The following is a 23,137-nucleotide window of genomic DNA, read 5'->3' as shown; positions in this document are numbered from 1 at the left end:
AAGAAGCTTCTATATTAAATATTATAGAATTAACTTACTTTTATCTATTTATATATGTAATTATTAGCTTACATGATTATAACCATGACAAGTACATACTCTATGACTTGAAGGCAGAAAGATGTATGTCAATGGGTCTTCAACATGCGATAATACTTCCAGCTATCTGGGATAAATACCATTGAAGGAATTATATATATAGTTAGCTATTTGAAAGATGCAACAGCCATTTGGTGGCAACATCAAGTTCAAAGCTATTGAATTGAAGGTGGATTTTGTGATTGGGATGAGTTTGAGACCAAGTTTAAGAATCAATTTTGGTCCATGAATGTGGAAAAGATAGCACGTGATCAATTAATAAACCTTCTACAATTTAAGTTGGTATAAGATTATGTCTCCTAATTAAAGTTCTTATGTGTCTTAATTAGCAATGTTTCAGAGGCGGAGATGATGGATCAATTTCTACAAGGTTTGAAATTTGAGGTCTAGCAAGAAGTAGAATTAAGGAATCTACAAACATTTGAAGAGGCAATTAAGATTGCAGAGAGGATTGATGCTATAGATTTCAAAAATCATAGAGTACAATGTAGTGCACAAACTCTTATGATACTATCTAATGCTATGCCACAACAATCAATACTAATGGAGGTTGATGTTCTACAAGAATCATTAATGCTACAAAGATGACAAATATTTGTGAAAAAGAAATTGTGTTTCTATTATCAAGAGCTAGACTAACAAACTGGAGGTTGTCCAAAACATGAAAATTTAAGCACCAACAAAAGAAGGTAAGTTCATAGTCTTGAAAGTCAGTAAGTTAATAATAAGATAGAGCAAGAAAACAAGGTTCTTTAATAAAGGCATCGAGGACCAATATTAGAGTTAGCTATTATCTGTCAAAGATAAATGGCATGTCCTAAAATAATTATAAAACAAGTCAACTAGTGCATCTAACGAGAGTATCAAGAGGAAAACCATGTCAAGTGTTTGTAGATTGTGGCTCTATGAAAAATTACATCTTGACTAAAATTATCATCTGACTTGGGATTGAAACTAAGGTAATTAAAGAAGAGAGTATATATCTTATAAATGATTGAGAGAACATATTGAATGAGACATATGAAGAAGAAACCTTGAGATTTACTAACACTTACATTTTAGGAGAGAGGTTCAAGATATCAAAGCTAAAATAAGATGTTATCCTTGGTATACGATGGTTCAAGGTAGGAAATAAGCAAGTTGATTGAGTAGCAAGGATAATATCCTTCAAAAAAAGTAGATGCAAGGTGATTCTTCATACCTCCACATTGAGTGAAGAAAAAAAATAATCTATAACTAATGACTTACTCGTAGAAATTATCTTTATAAAGAAGCAAATATAGCATTAACAATAAATATATATATATGGTGGTTTCAAATCTTATATCAGTGATAGAAAAGATAGCCAAAAGAATAGAACGAGCAAAATAATTTATACAAGAATATTAAGATGTCTTTCCAATCGACCTATCTTGTAGAGTACTTCTTGATCAAGGTGCGTCCTTTCAAATAAAACTATTACTAAAGCCAGACTAACAAATCAGCAAATTTATTGTCTAACATCAAATAAACTTGAAGAGCTGTGAAAGATATTAGACAAACTCTTAGAAAAGGACCTTATTTGAGAAAGCACATCACTATGGGGAGTACTTATATTCTTTGCACTAAAAAAAGATGGTGGACTTTGGATTTGCATTAACTATTGAAGCCTCAATAAGCATACCATTAAGAATGCACATCCACTTCTACGCATAGATGATCTTTTTGATCAACTTTGAGGTACAACCATCTTTAGCAAATTGGATCTTTGGAGTGGCTACTAACAAACACCTATTGTAAGAAAGGATATAGAAAAGATGGCATTTTGTATGCGCTATGGACATTTCAATTGGCTTCTTTTATCTTTTGGCCTTACTAGTGCTTCAACCTCTTTTATAGGTCACATAAATAGATTATTTTAAGACCTTTTGAATAAATATATAGTTGATTTCATTGATGATAACCTTGTATATGATAAAATCCATGAGGATCATGAATAATACCTACAAGAAATCATGTGTCGGCTATAAAATAGTTGCTTCTATTATAAATAATCAAAATATAAACTTTGAAAGTGAAAATTCATTTTTTTATAATAGGGTATATATAAGATATTTGTATTATTGGCACTTAGAGATAGATAGTTAGAACCATGTTTGAGAAATTATAGAATTGGAGCTAGGATAGTAAACTATCTTGAAAAAGCTTTGGGCGATTATTTAGATGGGGCCTATTATAGAACCTTCTAGAAAAGATTTCAAGAAATTATTTAGGTGGGGCCCTCAAAAAAATCTTCTAGAAAGGACTTAAGATAATTATCTAAGTGAAATCTATTATCTAAAAATATTTTAGAAAGTCCAAGGTGGTAGAACAAAATATAAATAAGACTAACTATGGCTTTTTGGACATCTGATCAAGTATGGTTTTGGACCTTCTCACTTAGTAAAATTTGGTTTTATAACTTCTTGTTGAATTCTATTCTATTTTATTTCTATTTGCTCAATTTTGCCTTTTGTGTCCTATTCTATTTAGTTTTTTTGAGTATTATTTTGATCCATTTTGTCCTACTTTATAATGAGGTTTTATATTGCTATGGATTAGAAGGATCTTAGACTCTTGAGATAAGTCTATCATATTTCAAAAGTGGATAATAATCAAGAATTTAAAGTGAAAGAAGTCTTAGACTTGAGGCAATGCCAACCTAGGCTCAAACATCTTATTCATTGGCACAAATATAATATTAGCAAATATACATAGAAGCAAGCAAGAAATCTCATAAATATAGTTGAAAAAGTCAAAGCTTTTCATCAATAATATCCATCAAAATTAAGATGAAAAATAGCAAACTTTATTATAATAGAAACACAATTTAAGAAAGATTGCATTCTACCTTCTATCCTTGTTTATAATTTCTATGTAATTGTGGCATTAAAGAGATAGAGAATAAAAAGCCAATAGATTCAATTCAAGAGCCATCATTTGTTGATTTATTGGATAAGATATTATAATCATTATAGCTTTCAAGATGATGTATTAGAGATGAATTTCAAAAATGACATATTTTTTTTTGAATAGATGGCAAGATACAATGAATTTGGTATCACAACTTGAAAAGATTGTTTTAATGTTTGGTGATTTTATTGAAAGTAGGAACAACCCCTGATGGTGATACAAATATTTTGTTTGAAAGAATTTACAAAGGTCTTAGAAATGTTAACCAAGTGGTCTTTTTGCATTGAACTGGGATATTATCAATGGCTAAGAACATATATCAACTACCTTCAAAGAAAACAAAGATCAAAGTACTTGAAAAATATAATTTTTCACTTCTTAGACTTCTTTCATATGTAATCATTATTCTTCATTAAACTCATCCATAAAAGAGGAGATAATATTATAGACATATATTTATTTTAATTATTATATATATATATATATATATATATATAATAAGAATAGGTAGAATTATATAAAAGTAGATTAATTTCATAATATCTTATAGGAAAGCTTTTTAGAAGCTTCATTGATGTTGCTTTGACTTTACATGTATTTGTAGTTGATTAGTAAGTTAGAAACTTGATCAACAAGTTAACCATGTGCCACACATATTAATAGCTTGTAAAACAAGCTATCTATATCATGTCTATATAGAAAACTTGCTTTGCAAGTTAAAATACATATCATGCAAAGTCAATATGTTTTGGATGTCCTATAGAACATTGCTATGTAGCTCTTATGTAGATAATATATATAAAGGCAAGAATGAAGCCTTCTTTAATCTTGTCAACTCTTTTTTGCTTCTAGTCTAGTTTCAAGAATTTTTAGTTTTTTTCGCTTTTAGCAATAGTCATTCTAATTTTTTTTTAATTTATATATTCTTTTATCTCAATTTTATCATACTTCTTTGAAAAAAATTCACTTATTTATTTACTTTTATCAAGTTCTTGTCCTTGACACTACCTCAAATTCTTAATACTTGCCTACTTTTAAAGGAGGTTGTTGCATTTGTATTCTTTCCAATATTTTCAATATTTTGTATAGCTCAAAAAATGACATATAAAATATGAGATAGATCTTCATAGATTTTATTAATTGTAATTGATATGCATTTGGATTGATTTATTCATAAATAAAAAATAGTTTTAATTTATGGTTATCTAATTTATTATAAAAACCAATAGTCTAAATATGATATTGGAGTAATCATATCTTGTTATTATTATGGAATTGAGATTGTTCCTTAAAACAGATATTTCCATTAATCTTTTGTTGTTCTTAAGCTTTTTTAATTGTACCTTCATTGCCATATGTAGCTTTGGTAATCAATTTGTTAAATCTTTTACTACAAGATTATTAATTTATGAAAAATCAAAATATTAAATTATAGAATATAATCATAATTAATATAAAATTATATTTTTTAAATAAAAAATGGATTGAATAATTATAAGAAAACTCTATCAATGGCAAAAAAATTGTCCAATCATCTTGATGGTAGTTGATAATACATCTTAGAATTACTTTAATATTTGATTCACATATTTTTTATTTATTAATTTGAAAAGCCAAAGATAGTTTTATACCTATTTTATATTTTAAAAAAATTAAACCTTGATATAAATTGAATTCATTCATCTAATATAATATTCTTTAAAAATCTATAATAGTAATAAAAATTGTTTAAAAAGTTTGGTTGTTTCTTTACTTCTAATAGTTGTTGTATATGATATAAAATATGACATTTTGGTGAAATAATCTACTATCATGAATATAAAGTTGTATAAATTTTAAATTAGAGGATTTGTAATAAAAATCTATAAAAACAAAAGATTATGGTTGTTTAAGTATAGGTAGTAGTTAGAAAAGTTTATAAGACAATGACAAGAAATTTTTTATCTTAAATAAACATCACATAATTTTATAATGTCTTTAATTGCCCTCCACATTTGAAGCTACTAAAACTATTTTGATATTAATTCTAAAATCTTATTGTATCCAAAATATCCTCAAGTTTGAAATTTGTAACAAGCTTAAAAAGCATGTAATTGTGCTTCATCTTTTATAATATATAAGTATCTCTTAAAAAAAAAAAAAAAAAAAAAAAAAAAATGTTTTTAAACTCAAAATTAGAAGTATCATGAAATTTAGAAGAATTATTTTTAGAAGATTTAATATTGATTTTTAGAAGAACTTACTTGAAAAAAGTTCAATCAGCAATTAATATTGATTTTATAACTTAAAGAAAAAAAAATCTTTAGCTTCAAAGAAATAATTTGTAATTGATCATATATTCTATTTTTTATACAAAATAAAAATATTATCTAATAAATCCTCTTATTTTTTTGGTCAATACCTGATTTTGAATTTAAACCTTAACAAAAATGTGCTTCAACAATCTTCATAATAATAAAAACATGTATTGACATAAAATACTTGAGGTTCTTTTGATGTGTAAAAAAAGTCAATGGTTTAGAAGCGCCTTTTAGGTAATAGCATCATTATTGAAATAAATCTATAATTATAAGAAGCTTTTTATCATGGATATTCTAATTAATCTTTATAACTATATTTTTTTGAATAAAAAACTATTGTGTGAAGTTTTCTATTTGCTTCTATTGATGATAATATTGCATCTAAGGCAAAATCCAATATTATTGTCTCTATAAAATAATGCCTTGAAAAAGTCAATATGATATAAAATTATTGCAAAAATAAAAATTAACTTTAAAGCTTCAACTATTACTTTAGCTTCTTTATTCGACTCAAATATGTCTTTACAAGTCATATGTGTAAATGAGCTGTAACTTGAGAAAAATTCTTGACAAAGATTCAATAATAATTGGCAACTTTTAAAAGTAATAGACATTTCTTATAATTTTTAAAATATTCTAATCTAAGCTAGTCTAATCTTTCTTATGATACATTATATGGCTATTATTTAGAATGATATATTATAATAAATTAACTGAAAATGTGTAAATTATATACTTTTCCATCTTAGTAATAAATTCTTGTATTTCCAAGTTTTTGTAAAACACAATGGACAAGAAGTTCATGCTTTTTTTGTGTTCTTTAAAAATAAAAAATAAAAAAATATTGTCTACATAAGAAATAAAAAAATCATCTAATAACTCTAAAAAAAACATCATTCATAAGAAGTTGAAAAGAAGATGCATTTGTGACTCCAAAAGGCATAACATTTTATTTAAAATACCTACAATTGATTCAAAGTATAATCTTTTATTTATCCTCTTCTTTAATGAGTACCAAATTATATGATATTCATAGATTTCTTTTATATAGATCTATACTTAATTCAATTCATTTAAAAGTGTTTATATGAAAGGTAGATGATATCTATTCTTAATGATGATCTTCTTGAATCTTTGATAATTCATACATATTTGTAATAATTTTTTTTCTTTACGAATAAGATAAGACCTCCTATTAGAGATTCCAAATGACATATGTAGTTTTTGATCAGTTCTTATCAATATATTTGTTGATTTCAACCAACTTGTTCTTTGATATGATATATATTAATTAAAATGGCAGTTGAGATTCTTCTTAAAGATCAATTTTGCAATCATAAGAAGAAATAATTTTATAGATAATATCTCTAAAAGATAAGAAATGACCATCTTTGATTTTATTTTATGTATAGGCTTATTTTTCTTTATAAAGGATATTTTTAATTTTTCAACAAATTTTTTATTTATGAAACAAGCTAAGATTCTTAAATCTAAGAAGATAGAAGCTTTGAAATTTTTTAGTCCTAAACAAACATCTATCGTAAACAAGGTGAAGGATCTTATGAGAGAATGTGACTTTTATTAGTTATTGCACAAGATGCTAGTTGCTTATTTCAAATTGGAATTAAACAAACTTATTTTTTTAGTACATTGTCTTTTTGACAACTATGGTCTTGATTTTATAGCAGAGTTGTTTCTTTATGTAATATTAAGTAGTGTACTTAGATTCTCTACAATATAACCTCATTTCTTCTTTATAACGTTGAATCTTTTCTTTTTAAATGAAAGATTAAAAAAAACATATCAATTTATATAAGTTTCGACTTTGATGAATAAATTTTTGAAAAGTTTTAATAATTTAATTTGTCATGACTTAATTTTTTTCTCTCTTATCAAATCTTTATTTTTACAGTCATTCAAAAAATAAATTATTGCATAGAATGGCTTAAGAAATTAAAAAAATTCTAATGAATATATTTTTGGCATTGTCAATAATAAGTCTTTGGCATTATTTTTTCACTCATATCAAAACTCATTAATAAAAAGTTTATCATTCAAATCTATGATGCAAGCTATGTTTTACAATTTAGCAATATATATATGGTAGTTGATTGTGATCATTGTTGTAAAGATACAAATTTTGTCTTTGCTATTTTTTTTTCAACTACTTTCTTCAAATATGGTCATATAGTCTTCTAAGAATAAATTTAGATTATATAAGAATTATAAATCATCTTCTATTAGTGGTGCAAACCAAGAAAGAAAGTTCTTTCAAATATGAGTACACTCATAAAGCCAACTTAAATAAATCCATCAAGATATTAAAAGAGATGTAACCTTAAATAGAACTTACCTTTTTATAGAAATTTTTAAAATTTTATTCTTATTCTATCAAACTTTTCTAATATATTAATCTTTATTTTTTTTATACTTATAATAATAAGACTTTTTGGATTCGCTTTTATAAAGTATAGTATTTTAAAAAAAATCTTTTATTTTTATAATAAACAACATTAATAAATCCAAAATTCAATTTAGATGAGAATAATTTGAAAGCTCTAGTTTTAAATAATTTTTTTTGCAAAGACACATGTTTCATTCTCTTTAAAAGACGAATTAGTATTAGAAAAGAAAAAATATAAGTTTTAAAGGTGAATAGTTTGCAATCTTTAAAATACAACAAAAAAAATGATGTAATCTTTTTAATTCTAAAATTAAATAATAATAGTAAAATAATATTCTTGTCAAACTATGAAGGACATAAATAATAAATAATAAAGAATTCAATACCTTCATGTATTGTTAGAAAAGAATAGATAATCATTCAAAGATAATATAATATTAAATTTAGAATAGTTATTGCCAAAGAGAAGAAGACTAGAGATTCTTGAAATAAGACTAAGAATAAGATAGGCATTAATAAGAGTGAAGAAGACTTCATTGTTGCTTTCATATATACTATCTAACTAAGAGCTATATGAGAACATTGTGTAGAACCTTTAATATGTACTTAACTTATGAGACACATGTGTAATTTGTAATGCAAGTTTTCTACATGTGTCCCACATGGCTAATTTGTATTACAAGTTGTCTATATGTACAACATGTGGTTAAATTGTTGGCCAAGTTTTCAATCTACCCATTATCTAAAAACATGTAAAAAAATCTACTTCGCTTCTAAAAAGCTTCTAATAAGCTCTCTAATAGTCTTCCTACAAATAGCCAATACAATTCATTCAAAGATCATATTGTCAACATCCAACAATTTGTACTTTAACATAGCTATGTCCTTGTCAAGAAGGGATCAATGGGCAATAGCAAAGTTGATTAATAAAATGTTATGAACAATAAACAATAAATAAAGTAATAGAGAGACTATACTTTCAAATGCATTTTATTACACTTGAATCTGCTCATTGGTACAGAAAGACAGCAAGTGAAAGAGTGCTTACACAAGCCACTCTATTTAACTGAAATTATATTTACAAAAACATTGGAGCATCTCATTAGATAATTCAAGCAAACCTTAAGCACGGATAATAAGTTATGCCAAAAAAATAACCTTCAGATTCTCTGCTGTGATTGTGAATTATGTAGAATACCACATGACATGAACCTAAACATAAGAGAGGTAAAAACAACACTATTGCTCATAAAGCCTAAAATCAAAGTCCATCTCACGAAACAAATCTACATAGTACATAAACTAACGACTATATTCATCCCTATCATTAATGCCGTAGTCAATATCTGTATCAGCTAAACACTCCTCCGCAGATAGTGGAGGCAAGCCGGTAATCTTTCTTTTCAGATTATGTTTATGCCAATCGCTTTTGAAGTGTTCACGATACTGCTTAACGTCTCCCACTTCTCTATTACAAGTCTTGCATACTTGCTGCTTAACGCTACTGTCGGCAGGTGCGGACCCTCCAGATGCCGTGGAGGCAATGACATTCGTACGTACTCCCCTCACCTCAGCAGCATCGGACGTGGTCCCGCTACCTTGCCCAGATGACTTGGACAATGAAGCTGAGTCCCTCAGTCGTTGAGCTAAGTGATTCTCATCCTCAACAACATGAGAAACGTGTACTGCATTGTACTCGTCATCATCATTGAAGTCATCTATATTACTTTCCCCTTCCCCTTGAACAGCCATAGACACAACCTCAAGAGTACCTTGCAACTCCCTCACGAGAGTGTCACACTCACGAAAGTGACCTGGATCTATCTTGCAGACCTGAGAAATTGGCAGTGAATACATGGCCCCAAATGTCAGGCACTGCAGAGATCATTTAGATCTTAAGTTGATCAATTGCTTTCCATAACGTAAACATTTACGCAGGCCTGCGTAAATGGTAAAGATTCGCTGATCTAGTATTTAGCATGAAGTAAATTAAACTAAAATATGTAGCAGAAAGGTAGACGCCCATTTACACAAAATATGAAAAGGCCATTAAGGTAAGATCTGATACCAAAGAAGTGTTGGTAGTCGTCTCTTCTTTGCCTTCGATCTGCGCGTTCCAAGATGAGAGCGCTGTGGTAAGTGACTCAATCTGATTGATAGGTACCACAAATCGCAGCTTCATGCGAGCCCTGGTGATCGGGTATTTCTTCTGTAACTCCCTTATCAATTCAAGCGCCTGCATATATAACAAAGCTTAGAACACATACCACGCACAAATTTTCGTTCAAGATCCCGACATCGTGGTCAGTAACAAAATAGTTTCGTAGCAGTCATGTGATAGCGAGGAAGTTGTCATTACTTTGGTAGGCATAGGAACATTCACATATTTGGAAAGTCTGTTAATCATAGAAAAAGTCTCCAACAGTGCATCTATGTCGTGATGATAACTTGCCTACAGACGTTGAATTAATGTTGCGAAAAAGTACACGTTAAGTACTAAGAATTCGAAATACCTGCTGTTTGGAGTTTCTATGCGGATCAATAGCAAAGTGAACTTCCCGCATGAGCCTCTCAATCATTGTTATAGTGTATGGTCGCTCAGTATCTGGGTTCACAGTTTTAGCCATCACAATCGTTGCAATATCACGAAATTGATTCGATAACTGTGACTCTCTCTCTCTATCGGCCACCTGCAATTCTCCTTTCTCTAAAATCTGTTAACAGGAAAATTCGAACATCAGTATAACTACTAAAATGGATCCACCAATCTTATCACAGCACACAAGGATGAAGCAATTCCAGGATATTTCCTAATTCAGAATTATTTATTCCAACAATCCAAGTAATAAAAACCATAAGAGGCAAGGCAAACATCTCGGATCCCAAACAAAAAAAAAAAAAAAAAACAAAAACAAATTAACAGCGAGAGTATCACTTAAATGCAGGCACAAGTTATTTACCTCCAAGCAAACCTTGTCTTCGTCGTCGGTGCCGAATACTTGAATTAGATCTTTAGATTTTGCTAGAACTCCTTTAGACACGTTTGAGAACACCGTATGAGTCTGTAAGACTTCGTCTATGTCCTTCTCCCTGGTCACCCAACACAGGACCACAAACAAGAACCTCAGATGCAAATTCACAGTGCCGTCACATCCAGCGAAGCCAGGAGCCACATCCTTGTCATCCTAATCAATTGTGTTTGGTCACACAACGCCTGGATCCGCCCTAAAAACAGAAACCTTCTGTGAGCAATGAATCCAATTTCAGAACCACATTGAAGGAAGAACTAGGATCACCGACTTAAATATCCATCTCGACATTCAATCTACCACAATATTTTATCAAACCTAATTTAACAATTTTGAGAACTAGAGTAGAGATCGTAAATTCAGATGAGAGCGCGAGATAGAGACATTACACATGGGATCTCCAGGATAGAACTTTGTTCTTAAAGCACGCAATTTCGAAACGAAGGCCATGCTTGCGAACTCGTACAATAGCGACGTTGGTTAGCCGCTTTTGCCCAATCGGTTGTTTCACAGAGCGGGACATGCTGAGTATAGTTCGACCAAACTGAAACCAAAAGATACTGATGAGCACAATTCGGTGGCAAAGAATGACAATAGGAACAGAGGAGACGCGTTAAACCCTAAACCTGATGCAGTTTCAGCCCCCGGCGCTAACTGGCCTGGCCTTAGAAGGAAAGGGGGCTGGCTGGCTCGTGGAAATCCTGGACACGCACGCCCGTGGGTTAGGCCGAGGCCGGGTCCCCCTTCTCTGGTGTCCCTTCTAGGGGGTCGCCCTCCCTCCCCTTCATAGAATTGTGTCGCAGATGCCTCCCTGTTCAATCGCTCCGCCATTGATACATGTATAAAATCAAATCTGCATCTATTTATCTACTTTTATTTATTTTTATCTTATTTTCATGTTTTTATTTAGGTAACTGTAAGTGTTAATTATGTTTGTGACAATGTTATTGTAAAGTTGATTTTTGTTAATTGTGATACTTCAAATACATCTAAAACTTCTTTTTCATGAAAGAAATCTTACAAATTGTACTTAAGGAATGTGTATTCCAAGAACATTTTGTGTAGGAGATGTTAATGAGAGGGTAAAAATTATGTATGCCTATTTTTAAATTTGGTTACACTTGTTATTATATTTAAGTCATTATCTTTAAATGTTTGATGAAATCTGCCTTACCAAGACTAATAATTTTCATCCCTACTCCAATAGGATGTAAATAAAAAGCATGTTTTTTTTGTATTATCCCCTATGTTTCATAATGTAAGAAAACCAATTTCATGCTCATTTAAGAGTTAGTGCTTAATGAAAACAATGCTTTTTTTAATAAAAAAAATAAATTAAATGAAATTTATTTTACATGTGTTTATTCACAGAAATCCATTTAGGTTTTAGAGTCGCTTGAGATCATTTTAGGAGAATTGAATGTGTTTTGCAATTCTTTTAGGTTAATCTTTTGTGGACGGGTGTAGGTTTGATTCACCATAGCCCAACTTTATGCATGCAATTTTAGCTTTAAAGCTGAACAAGCTTTTATTTTGCTATCCCTTTGAAAATGTTTCTTGCATGTTGATGTACAAATCATCACATTCTTAACCAGCTTCATTTCTTGGTGCCATGAAAAATCATGATTGCATATCATATGTTCACATGTAATCATAACAATACAAGTACACAATTGATCTTTGCCTGTCATTTATTTTTTGAGTGTTTGGAATTCTAATATGAGAAGTGCAGAGTTGTCCTTTAGTTAATCTTAAAGTTATTGTGTTAACAGTGTATAATTTAACTTTTTTTCCACGGTGGTAGAAGTCATCCTATGTTGTGCTAAAGATGCTAGGTTTTTGTGAAAAGTGAACAAGTTACGATCACTGTGAATTGAATAATTCGCGCAACAGTTAATTATTTGAGCTAGAATTGGTGAAATCACCAAATTCAGAAAGTAACTTCATCCAAAAGCTGATAATTATTTACGTTAAAATTGCAGTTGAAGTGGGTAATCTATATATGGTATTCATGAAGAAAAAAGTAAAGAATTAAGTATGGAAGCTAGGGAATGTTGTGTATTTCTCAATGTCCCAATCCTTGTGTCCAGTTCTTCAAGCCTCCATGTGAGATGAGTTGACAGGATTAATAAAACTCTATCGTTTAACCAAAATGTCATTAAGTATCCGTTCTCTCAAGCGGGGCGTAGTGCTGAGATATCATGCCAACACGGACATGAAAATTGCCATTTATATCGATTCTGCACCATGTGTTGGTACTAGTGCTAATACTACATTCCAGAGCAAAGCTAACTCTATTTGTGAGTCACATAAAGTGAGATTTTGTTTGATATGCACATAAGAGAACATTTCAGTTGGTAATATACATTCAATGCGTCTGTCGTATGGAAAGACAAAGCCAATCCACAATAAGGCGTGCAAATTACAGACGCGAGCATATTCTGATGGCTATTAAATCCATGCTATGCACGAGCACATGCACAAACACCATCTTAAAGACGTGGATATCCAGGTAATAATTCACAATGCAGACCATTCATCAATATTGACAACATGTAATGAGACCTTGAGCCTACGAGATCCTTAAGGTCACGTGACTTCGCGCTCCAACTTTCGATCTTGACATTTTGATTCATGAAGTACCTAAGAGCTAAGAGTTAACATTTTGCTCGCATCATTCTATCTTTGACACACCAGTCCTTGGTTGTATGTTGATGGCGCAAGCATACAGTTGATTCAATGGAAAACGGCTGCTGAAAACCTCCAGTGCCTTTGTGGTACTGAACCTCTGTACCCTTGATACTCGACATATAAGCGACAGGATTCTCTTGAACACATTTCATCACAAATGCCAAAAATAACAATATCGCAAGACGTGTTAAACTGCACCTGGGGGAGGAAAGAAGATCATGCTACAGCGCAAACATCCTGGAATCGATACGACCACCTGTGTAAACTTATGAAAGTAAAAATACTTACAAAGAAGTGAAACGAGAGATTGAACACACTAATTACGAGTATGGTATAATGCTAAGGAAAAAAAAAATTGATCAGACCCAAGTGTTGATTGTAAGTTAACGATCGACGGTATGACTTACATAGTAATATGTGCGAACTAACTCAGAATTCATGGTTCAGATTTGAAGTCATTGTTGTTGACAATAATAATGTGAAATTTACAACGATTGACTCATGAAGTAGACTCTACACACAGCCGATTTCAAGTGACACCGTTACTTACCTTTCAACCAGATCCATTAATCATAACACTGACAAACCTTCACAAAGCGCCCATATGATGCGGTGTAGGATTCACATAACAATCTGAATCAAGCAAGGCACATTCACATGTGCTATGCTGATTCTGAAATCAGAAATGAGTTCAACAGAAACCAAACGAGGATACCTTCGTGCCGAATCTGTTGCCATTCTCCTCGACCACACCTCATTCTCAGTTGGACCAACTTCTGTTCAACTATCTATAAGATATGAAAAGTCGTATGATTGCCCCAGCTCCCTATTTTGATAGAAATACCTCAAACCAGAATGTGGCATCACTTACAAACACATCCGCAAACACAGTTGAGACTTGAAGATGATGAAGCATTTGTCAGTCCATCGAGAAGACTGTTTACCTGACTCTAGCCTATGCAAGTACATCTTTACCAGAAATCACTACCTGCACCGAAACCTCCCGCCAGAAACGCCTTGAAAAACTCGTCAATGTAGAAAGATCGTGGAATACCATCCGCTGCATGTGATTTTGAGCATATTGGATCCAAGTAGCCTCAAGACAAATGCATGTCTACTGATCAGACCATAGCAGTCCAATTCCACACTGAGGGTTCTCATCTCACTTACACCAGTCTACCTTTGATAAGCGGGCCCCGGATTGTATGTTGATGGAATAGGCGCCCGAGTTGGTCCATTGGAATACTGCTGCTGCTGAGAACCTCCACTACTTGTTTGATATTGAGCCTGTCCACCGTTGATACTCGACACATACTGAGACTGAGCACCCGTGCTACTTGAGGAGTAAGACTGTGGTACTGAACTATTGTTCACCGAATACTGCAGTCGATTCAGATTCAACAGATTGAACAGGTTAAAACACTAACCGCTACGTAAAATGTACTTGTTCATATGCCTCTTCTAGGTTACGCATTTTACAGCAGCGAATCGAGAAGCGAGAAGTAGACCGGACTAACCTGTGATGCGCCATTACTTGTTGAATATTGTAACTGTGAGGGACCATTGTAATATTGAGTGGAGCCGCTGCCAGGTGGCTGAACCACTGGAGGTCTGTACGAGGGTAGCGCCCCACTTCCATAGCCTGATGTACACACAATTATAAAACTTGCTATAAGCCATGTGAAGATACATACATTCTTGTACTATAAACTAGAATATCCAGCGATATAATTCAGTGAAGCATGCTCCCCCCACCAACAAAAGAAAAATGAAAAGAATAAGAAGAAAAAAACAGACGAGAAAAAAGACAAGAAAGAGGCGGAAAATGAACGCATGATCCCCCGAGCAAGTAACAGCCTTAGATACGTGTTCATGTACATGAAAAACGTGTAGAAAAAGCAAGGATATCTATTATGATTATTAAAAATGTCTAACATCAAGACACATCACATGCAAATTCAATATGCAGGCAGCCAGTAAGTTGTACCAGAAGCAGGTCCGGATGGTGGAGGCAGGACAGGAGGCCGTACAGCGGCCAACATCGGGGGACGTAACAGTCCTGAAGCAGCCATAGGTTTGTAACCACCTCCCATACCAGCTAAGTGTGAATAAACAGCTCCACCAACTTGTTGCTGGGCCAATGCAGCTGCTGTCTGTCCCAAGTGTTCTTTCACTTTCTGATCAATCAAACTCTGCGTCTGCTGCTCCTCAAATTGCTGATAGTACTGCCGAACATTGGCCTGAAATCCAATAGGAAAAAAAGAAAAAAGAAAAAAGAAAAGAAAATCAGTAAAATTGAACGTACAGGACTACTGAAATCAGTAAGCCAATTTGTAAGTAGCAAAAGTCAACGGTGAGCCACTGGCAATATGCAAAATTGTTCAAGGCTTGGTAGTCATCTACATCCGAAAACACGTATACTGGCTAGAAAAAAGTAGCGTGTTTCTCACCTTGTGCTTATATCCTGCACAATGTTGTTTTCTCACAGAAGGCTGCATTCACGAACGTACACCAAGTCAAAAAAATAAAACCAAGCAGCTTTGCTTTTAAAATACAACTAGAAAACACATACGCACGCGCGCGCTCATTCTCAGAATGAATACGTACTCATAGAGCTCGAACTAATTTGTTGAAAACCAGACAAACATTCGTAACAAGATATTCAAAGTGTTCACGATTGGTCGATTGCGCAGACGTGCCGTGATTCATCTACATCTGAAAAATAAGGATGCATCATATTTTCCTTTGAAAGTGTGCACGGAGTATAAATAACTAATAAAAGCTATGTTGCATATTATTGTTGTTGTTGTCATTATAGCGTATCGTCATTTCCTCAATGATGCCCCTTCAAGGTCAGTAGGTGCTGGGTAGAGCTAAATTGACAAGATCTTTTCACAGGAAAGCCAACACCAGGTCCTTGTCTACAGTTTCAGATAGGTCCACATTTAAAATGTCAATCTAACTGTAAACCAGGTTCCAGACCAGAAGTCTAAAAGCGTCTAGTTAAACGCCAAGGATAAAGAAACGATATTGATACTAATAGATAGAGCACCTTAACGCAAAGAGAGCACAGTTCACAATAACATCGCCTTCACAATGGACTTAACCAATTACACATACAGTCTAAAAAGGTAAGCGGAAGCTTACAGAATCATGAGTTAGATGCGTGTCGCAGTAGTCACAGTAGTATCTGCACAATCAAAAAATAATATGCCGCCGGGTCAACTCGTTGGACATGTTAAACGAAGTCCATGGGGATAACTATACACCAGATAATTAGTCATTGTGCTCTTCCTCGGTATTTTACAGAACAAACACACGATTGAAATTCAAGCAGGGAGCAACAGCGGTGATGTATGAACACCTTCATATATCACGTTTTCTTCAAGAACATGAAAACTAATGAAATATTAACAATTAAGTAATTTTAAACCTAATTTCTCCCTATTCCCTGTGACATAAAAGTTTCCGCAAAACTGCGCATCAACTGCTAATGCCTTCCGATGACACACGAACCCCACGAATAAAACACGTTAGGTCATCTGCCCAAGAATATAACAAACTCCAATACAGACAATTTTTTTAGAAACGCTGAACTTTAATAAGTGTAGGTGAGGAGCGGCCTAATCAAAATCGAGAAGACTTACCTCGGCATGGTGACACACTCCGCCTAAACCAAACTCGCCCGGCCAACACCAAAACCTTTCACACTCAAAACTACTGCCGTCTCTTCGGGGAGGATACCGAGCAGATTAAAGGCTTTAAACCAGAGAGAAGCTGCAAGCTTGGCGAAGACAGACACGACGCCCTATGCGAGCAGGGGCGACGCAAATGGCATCAACTTGATGTCCCCAAACTGGAACCGCTGATGGGAGCGACGGAGACAGGCCACAGCGATACTCCAGAAGAAGAGAAACAGCCTGAGACATTCGTTCCTCCTACATATGCTCTTCCCCAGACAGAGCAGAACACTTCGTTGCCTTGAAAGCAGAGTTCACGAAAAAGGTAAAGTTAAAGGGGAGGTGCGGGGAGTTGTGGCAAAAAAAGGAGAAAGGCAGGGAGAGATAGGAGCCCCGTAGCCTCGTCGTAAGTTATTTGGACAAGGGAGGAGTGTGGTGCCGAAGTGGCGCGCGTGATTTTTATTATTGTCTTTGCCGTTGAAGCTGTGAGGTGACGCGGGCTGCCTCCGTTGCAAAATTTGGCCACACCCTTTCCTCATCATCACCCAGTGGTCTTCACTTCCTCGAAATGTTCTGATTTCTCGTCCAGTTTTGCTGCTCCTTCGCTCCCTTGTAGATCCCCAGCTTTCCTCGTTTCTTCCCTACTTTCTCGTTTTTTCCCCTCTTGTCGAGGGTCTCTCCTTTTGTTTTTTTCCCTGACCTTGTATTGTTTTGTTTTTCTCTTCCTCTTCCTCTTTCTCTTATTCTCTTGGCTTTCTTCTATTGTGCCTCAATCACTATTTCTCTTACACTTCTGTGTGCCTCCTCTCCTCTCTTCTCATGCCCTAACCCTCCTTTCTTCGTCGAACTTCTTCCACCATGAAGACCACCAAGGGGGGAAAGGTCATGAACCCTACCGATGCCTATCGCAAGGAGCTCCGCAAAAAGGAGCTTAAGCGGGTAACTTCCTTCATTGGTTATCATTAGGGTTAGCTGGTTGATTCTTTTTCTTCGATTGGATTTTGCTTTGCTGTTACGCCTTGCAGCTGTGATGTTTTTCACCATTTTGGATTACGTCTCTTGGATGTGGCCTGGGAACAGAACAAAAAGGAACGAAAGAAGGTGCGGGAGGTGGGGATTCTCAAAAAGGATCCCGACGCCATCAAGGAGCAAATCAAGAAATTAGAGATAATGAGTGTGTGATCCCTTCCCCCTAGCATTTGCATTTCGTTTAGTAAACACTGAATTTCTCTGCAGGTGCATACGTTATGCACTTAGAGTCCTACATCGGAGGAGCTTCTCTCAACATGTGTTTTGTCCTCTGACCAGTCCTGCATGACTTGTGATATGTTCCCCAGAAAATCACTGTTCACAATCCGTGGTAGTGCAATTAAGAGCCGCAAGCAGTTTAAGGAGGTTGCCATCCCTTCTTTCACTGTCTATTTAATGATGTCACATATCACAACTACCGTTAGCTTCACATTATCTCTTCTCGTAATTTCCTCCGTTTTTAGATCAACAGCTTTGAAATGCTTAAGTGAAGCCCCTCGCCTCTTGGCCATTTAGTTTGCTTTATTGTATAGTGGAGTCCGTCCACTAACTGCCCTCTGGATGTAGGGTTCATTTTCTTGCAGTTTTGAAAACTGGTTATCGGTGAACCTTTCTGTTGGCAGATGGTGGAAATGGTTGAGTTTGTGACATTGGCCATTTGATCAACATTCAAGGGGCAGTAGCCTGGTCTGATTAGGTGGGACTTAACAGGCAATGTTTTTTGAGTGCATTAGTGAAGGAATTTGTTTTATGAACTGCAATGATTCGCATCATCATAGGCTAGATCGGCGTTGCAGGTATTACTCAAGCAGGTTTCATATAACGGCTTGTCGACGAAGCCTAAAAGGCAAATTCAGTGACACTATGATTGTCGGATAACCGAAGACTATCCTGTAATTTTTTCAGAGGACCTGTTTCGGAACTGATCGAACTCTCTATCCTCATCTTGACAGTGAATTCTCTAGAATTACGGTCTCCACTGTAGTATACAGAGACGCTGGTGGTTTCTATGTTAATTTGTTACTGAGGGGCGATATGCGCATGTCATCAGAGGCCGATGGGGCATTGGACAAAACAAGAAGGCACAAAAAGAGACAGCTTGAAGACACATTGCACTTGGTCATGAAGAAACGTAAGGTATTTCGTCGCCCCTTTTCCGAGCAGAATTGTCTACTCTTTGTTAATCGTGAGTGTGAGTGTGCTTCATTTGTTTAAAGTTCTACTAGACTGCGTAGCAAGATGCAGGTTATCAATCTGGTTAGTTTTGATCCAGTGTGAACGTTATCTGTACATTTATCCTTTAAATACTTAATTTCTAAATGAGCATTCCACTAGCTTCCAATAATCTAGTGAATAGATGGTTCTATTGCATCGTGGTCTTCTAGCATTTGTCGATTTCATACCATTTTCTGTACTCTGCCGAGCTTTTTAGTTGTTGCCGGCAACCTCCACATTCCTCAAATGAAATATTACTCTTTAAATACATGACCAGGATGCAATAAGCCATCTATTCATCTTTACTGGGTCTTGTAATATACTACGCGGTAAAGCTAATTATTAGTTCTCTTACGTTAGGAATACGAAGAGAAGATGCGGGAAAAGGGAGAGGAGCCTGTCATGTTCAGGTTCAAAGGATTCTTTCTGAAAATCTGTTCTTTTTCAATCATATGTAGGTTTGAGGAGTTTGGAGAGAGTTTACTTTGTTATTTGCAGCCTTAAGTCGTTTGATGTTTAGTTTGTTTATTCATGTGAACACACTCTGCAACATCTTTGATCTTCACTGGTTCAGCATCATTGTAAGTGGTGCAGAGGGCGTCTAAGAACACTTTGACCCCAGTGAAATTGAGTATCATCACACTCTGAGCTCTTTTTCAACCGCTCCACTTACCTGCTTAGGTTTACAGGATGAAAATCATATGTTCTATTTGCAGTCCACGCCGTTGTTCACGACGGGACGTGCCTTTGATTGTGTTCCCTGATTTAATGCAGTCATCTTCCTACCCCTAGACGGCGAGCGACAGCGGAAGAAGAAGAACGTGCTAAGCATCCGAAGCCTGAGGTATGTAATGTCCTTTGTTGGTTTCTCTACATACGATCGCAGCACTAATATTATCGAGTGAATCTTATCTGCGATTTTCATCTATTCTTATTCATGCAAATTTCGTTAAGTTCAAAACATTCTCTCTAATTTAATATATCAGGCCCTAACGGATTTGTTAACTTAAACTTGGAAACTATAGAAAATTCTGTGAAAGTATTCTTGACTTCTACAAATATGTAGCTTTTGTCAATTTCTTCTTCCAGGCCTTAATCAGCGCTTGTTTCTGTGGTTCCAAGTGCTATATCAGTTAGATGTTGCCTCTTTGTATTACTTGTGCACGAGCACATGAACAACGCCGGAACGAGAAATTGCAAATTTTGATTCTTTTTTCGTTTTTTTGGTTTTTTGGGTTTTTTGGGTTTTTTTTTGGGATCTGTAATACGTACAAGTTTTAGGATGATCTTGTAATGGATGTGTTGTGAAATTCTTGGGACTCGCATCAGGATTCTGTATACTTTCATCCTGCATTAAACCCCAGTGGAGCTCCACCGATTGGCAAGCCGCCCATGTATAAATCATCTATAGGTATGCTTCATGTGTCTTTATCTTCCATATTTGAATGAGTTTTTGAATTACTTAAGTATCATGGTCTTCTGAAGTCGTTTGCCATATCCTCATAAGTTACGTCATGAACTTTTTTTTTACTTCTCACTTAAGATTTTAAATTTAGGAGGTGTACTTTATCTGAAGCATTTTCCATAACAGTGAAAGCTTTGAACACTTTTGCAAGTCCAAATTCCTATCTACCGCTCTTAATTGAACACATTTGCTAGTATGGAGATTTTCCGCCTTTGTTACCGTTGTAATAGAATTGTGATTGCTTCAGGACCTCGAATCCCTCTTTCAAGTACTGCAGGTCCTAGTGGTGAAACGGACCTGGACATGGACCCAGACACAACCCTACCCCTTCCCCCTCCTCCACCGCCTCCTCCACTACCTTCTGCTGGAGAAGGTTTCTCGGCTGGAGAAAATGTAGTCCCATTGCCATTACCAGTGCCTGTACCTCCTCCACCACCAGCTCCTCCAGGTCCTGTTCAAGGCACGCTGCCACCACCTCCTCCTTTGTTTCTAGGTCGACCTCCTCATGCAACTTCAATGATACCACCTCCACCGCCACCTCGTCCTGGACAACCGCTTCCTCCTGGCATATCCAGGGAAGAGGTACCTCCGGGAACTGACGAAGAAGCGTCTATTGCAAAATCGGAGAATGTTGACCTTGGAGACAACTCACGACATAGAACAATGTATTTCATTGTAAGTTCCTGAAGTCTTTCAAATTTTCAAGATAGTTTCGGATTTTTAACTTTCGCTTGGTCTTTATTTGTATGTTTATATTCTTGGCTCATTCATGATTCTGCCATGAATTCTTTCTCCTTCTGGTTTCTTTTTCTCTTCTTTTCTTTTCTTTCCTCTCTTTGTCTTCTCTCCACACCTGATGCACGTAATTTGGACAATATTCATCCGTGGCGTTTCTCATAACTGAAGGTGCTATTTCGACTTTTTTGTAGCCCCCTGGAAGATTGCCACCACCTCCACCACCTCCGCGGCGCCCTTCCATACCTTCTGGGGAGGAAATTCAGGACGAAATAGAGGACGACGCGCCAGCTGATTCTAGGAGCACTGATGCTGTTCGACAAAACCTACCACCACCACCTCCCCCTCCAATGCGTCCGCCTGTTGGCCCTCCTCCGCCTCTTCCCACTTCTCTATTGATGCGGCCCCCTTCTGGTCCTCCTCCAAAACACCCATCTTCTTCAGAAGCTCCTCCTCCTGGTGTGACTCCTTTTCGACCTACTCTACCTGGACCTCCACTACCCCCAGAAATGTCATCCTTGCCTCTTCCACCTCCCCCACCGAGGATGTTGCAATCAGGAATGTTACCTCCCCCTGGACCACCTCCGGGCCCTCCTCCAGTGAGACTTGGTCCGCCTCCGTCCGGCCCACCCCCTGTTATGCGCCCTCCTGCTGGACCTCCTCCGATGGTTAAAGGCACTCCTCCCCCTCCCCCTCCTCCTAGGGTAGTTCATGAGGGAGGTAACGAAGATCCGGTTAGATCCGGTGGGGCTGCAAAGCCTTCGTATGTGAAATCCGCCGCACCTACGGTTGTTAAAAGACCTCTAGCTCAGCATACTCCTGAACTGACCTCTATGGTAGGTCCTCTCCTCTAAATTCACATGGTTTCTTTCCATTACTTAGATTAAGGAATCGTTGAATTTCTCCATCTCCCCAAATTTCCATACTTCTGCTGAATGCTCACTTTTAGAAAAGTTATTTAGATAGCATTTAGCAGTTCTTCATACAATGGTGAATTTGAAATCTTTTGTTTTCAATATCTTAACACCTCAAGTGGGATTTTAGACACTCATAAATGATGTTTCTGTGGCTGTCTGCTGTGGAGCAGGTACCAGCGTCAGTCCGTGTTCGAAGAGAGAATGCTCCCAAAGTAAAGCCTAAGACTGTTTCAGCAATATCTGCTCAAGTTGCCTCTGTTCTGCAACCTCCTCGTGTGGTTAAGCCGACAACCATAGATGACACTTATTCTGCATTCTTAGAGGACATGAAGCTATTAGGGGCATTCGGAGAGGGACAAGAAGATGTGTAGGGGCGGTTTCTGATTGTGCCAGATGGCATTTCTAGTCAACACTTTTCACTCTGTGATCAAATGTTCGGGGATGTTTCTCAGGAGCTTACATTGTCATTCTGACTTGGACTTTAAGAAGTAACATTCCTGGGTCTCTGGTATTTGGTCAGGGAGAACATCCTCCGAGCTCTTAGCAGATGGAAGTTGTTCACAGCCTATGCAGCATTCGTTGTGCTATTTTTGTAATATTTTATCCTAAACGTGGTTTTCTACTCCCTAATATAATCATGGG

The 23,137-nt window shown here is 35.4% G+C and overlaps 3 protein-coding genes across 5 annotated transcripts; 1 reads left to right on the top strand and 2 right to left on the bottom strand.

Moving 5' to 3' along the window:
• Window positions 1-8,874: 8,874 nt before the first annotated feature.
• LOC112280817 (uncharacterized) lies at window positions 8,875-11,346 on the bottom strand. The gene is made up of 5 exons (XM_024516678.3): window positions 11,153-11,346; window positions 10,695-10,824; window positions 10,248-10,448; window positions 9,803-9,970; window positions 8,875-9,567 (listed from the first exon to the last, which is right to left on the bottom strand). The coding sequence occupies exons 1-5, from the start codon at window positions 11,284-11,286 to the stop codon at window positions 9,037-9,039; spliced, it is 1,164 nt and encodes a 387-aa protein (XP_024372446.1). The 5' UTR covers window positions 11,287-11,346; the 3' UTR covers window positions 8,875-9,036.
• Window positions 11,347-13,270: 1,924 nt separating this feature from the next.
• Window positions 13,271-17,360, bottom strand: LOC112280918 (U1 small nuclear ribonucleoprotein C). 2 transcript variants are annotated; one of them, XM_024516873.3, is made up of 6 exons: window positions 17,102-17,360; window positions 16,602-16,644; window positions 15,905-15,946; window positions 15,442-15,694; window positions 14,972-15,096; window positions 13,271-14,834 (listed from the first exon to the last, which is right to left on the bottom strand). In XM_024516873.3, the coding sequence occupies exons 1-6, from the start codon at window positions 17,107-17,109 to the stop codon at window positions 14,631-14,633; spliced, it is 675 nt and encodes a 224-aa protein (XP_024372641.1). In that variant the 5' UTR covers window positions 17,110-17,360; the 3' UTR covers window positions 13,271-14,630. The 2 variants fall into 2 exon arrangements, with proteins under 2 accessions (XP_024372641.1, XP_090105533.1); XM_090249407.1 differs by having other exon boundaries at window positions 13,271-14,741.
• Window positions 17,361-17,539: 179 nt separating this feature from the next.
• LOC112280917 (protein EARLY FLOWERING 5) lies at window positions 17,540-22,999 on the top strand. Of its 2 annotated transcripts, XM_024516871.3 has the most exons (9): window positions 17,540-18,073; window positions 18,215-18,308; window positions 19,215-19,300; window positions 19,739-19,788; window positions 20,153-20,222; window positions 20,708-20,789; window positions 21,091-21,518; window positions 21,773-22,414; window positions 22,666-22,999. In XM_024516871.3, exons 1-9 carry the CDS (start codon window positions 17,993-17,995, stop codon window positions 22,864-22,866), a joined length of 1,734 nt encoding a protein of 577 aa, XP_024372639.1. In that variant the 5' UTR covers window positions 17,540-17,992; the 3' UTR covers window positions 22,867-22,999. The 2 variants fall into 2 exon arrangements, with proteins under 2 accessions (XP_024372639.1, XP_024372640.1); XM_024516872.3 differs by lacking the exons at window positions 17,540-18,073; window positions 18,215-18,308 and adding an exon at window positions 18,787-18,860.
• Window positions 23,000-23,137: the final 138 nt, after the last annotated feature.

This window comes from Physcomitrium patens, chromosome 4, assembly GCF_059467195.1.
Source record: "Physcomitrium patens ecotype Gransden chromosome 4, ASM5946719v1, whole genome shotgun sequence".
NCBI classification, from domain to species: Eukaryota; Viridiplantae; Streptophyta; class Bryopsida; order Funariales; family Funariaceae; genus Physcomitrium; species Physcomitrium patens.
The sequence above is the reverse complement of the archived record's forward strand: the minus strand, read 5'-3'. Positions and strand labels throughout refer to the sequence as shown.

Coding starts and splice junctions, on each gene's coding strand:
- LOC112280817 (XM_024516678.3), bottom strand. CDS start 11,286: ATGTCCCGCTCTGTGAAACAACCGATTGGGCAAAAGCGGCTAACCAAC. Junction 10,825..11,152: donor CTATCCTGGAGATCCCATGT/GTAATGTCTCTA, acceptor TTGGGTGACCAG/GGAGAAGGACATAGACGAAG. Junction 10,449..10,694: donor AAGACAAGGTTTGCTTGGAG/GTAAATAACTTG, acceptor TCCTGTTAACAG/ATTTTAGAGAAAGGAGAATT.
- LOC112280918 (XM_024516873.3), bottom strand. Junction 15,097..15,441: donor ACCATCCGGACCTGCTTCTG/GTACAACTTACT, acceptor TGTGTACATCAG/GCTATGGAAGTGGGGCGCTA. Junction 14,835..14,971: donor CAAGTAATGGCGCATCACAG/GTTAGTCCGGTC, acceptor AATCGACTGCAG/TATTCGGTGAACAATAGTTC.
- LOC112280917 (XM_024516871.3), top strand. CDS start 17,993: ATGAAGACCACCAAGGGGGGAAAGGTCATGAACCCTACCGATGCCTAT. Junction 21,519..21,772: donor ATAGAACAATGTATTTCATT/GTAAGTTCCTGA, acceptor ACTTTTTTGTAG/CCCCCTGGAAGATTGCCACC. Junction 22,415..22,665: donor CTCCTGAACTGACCTCTATG/GTAGGTCCTCTC, acceptor GCTGTGGAGCAG/GTACCAGCGTCAGTCCGTGT.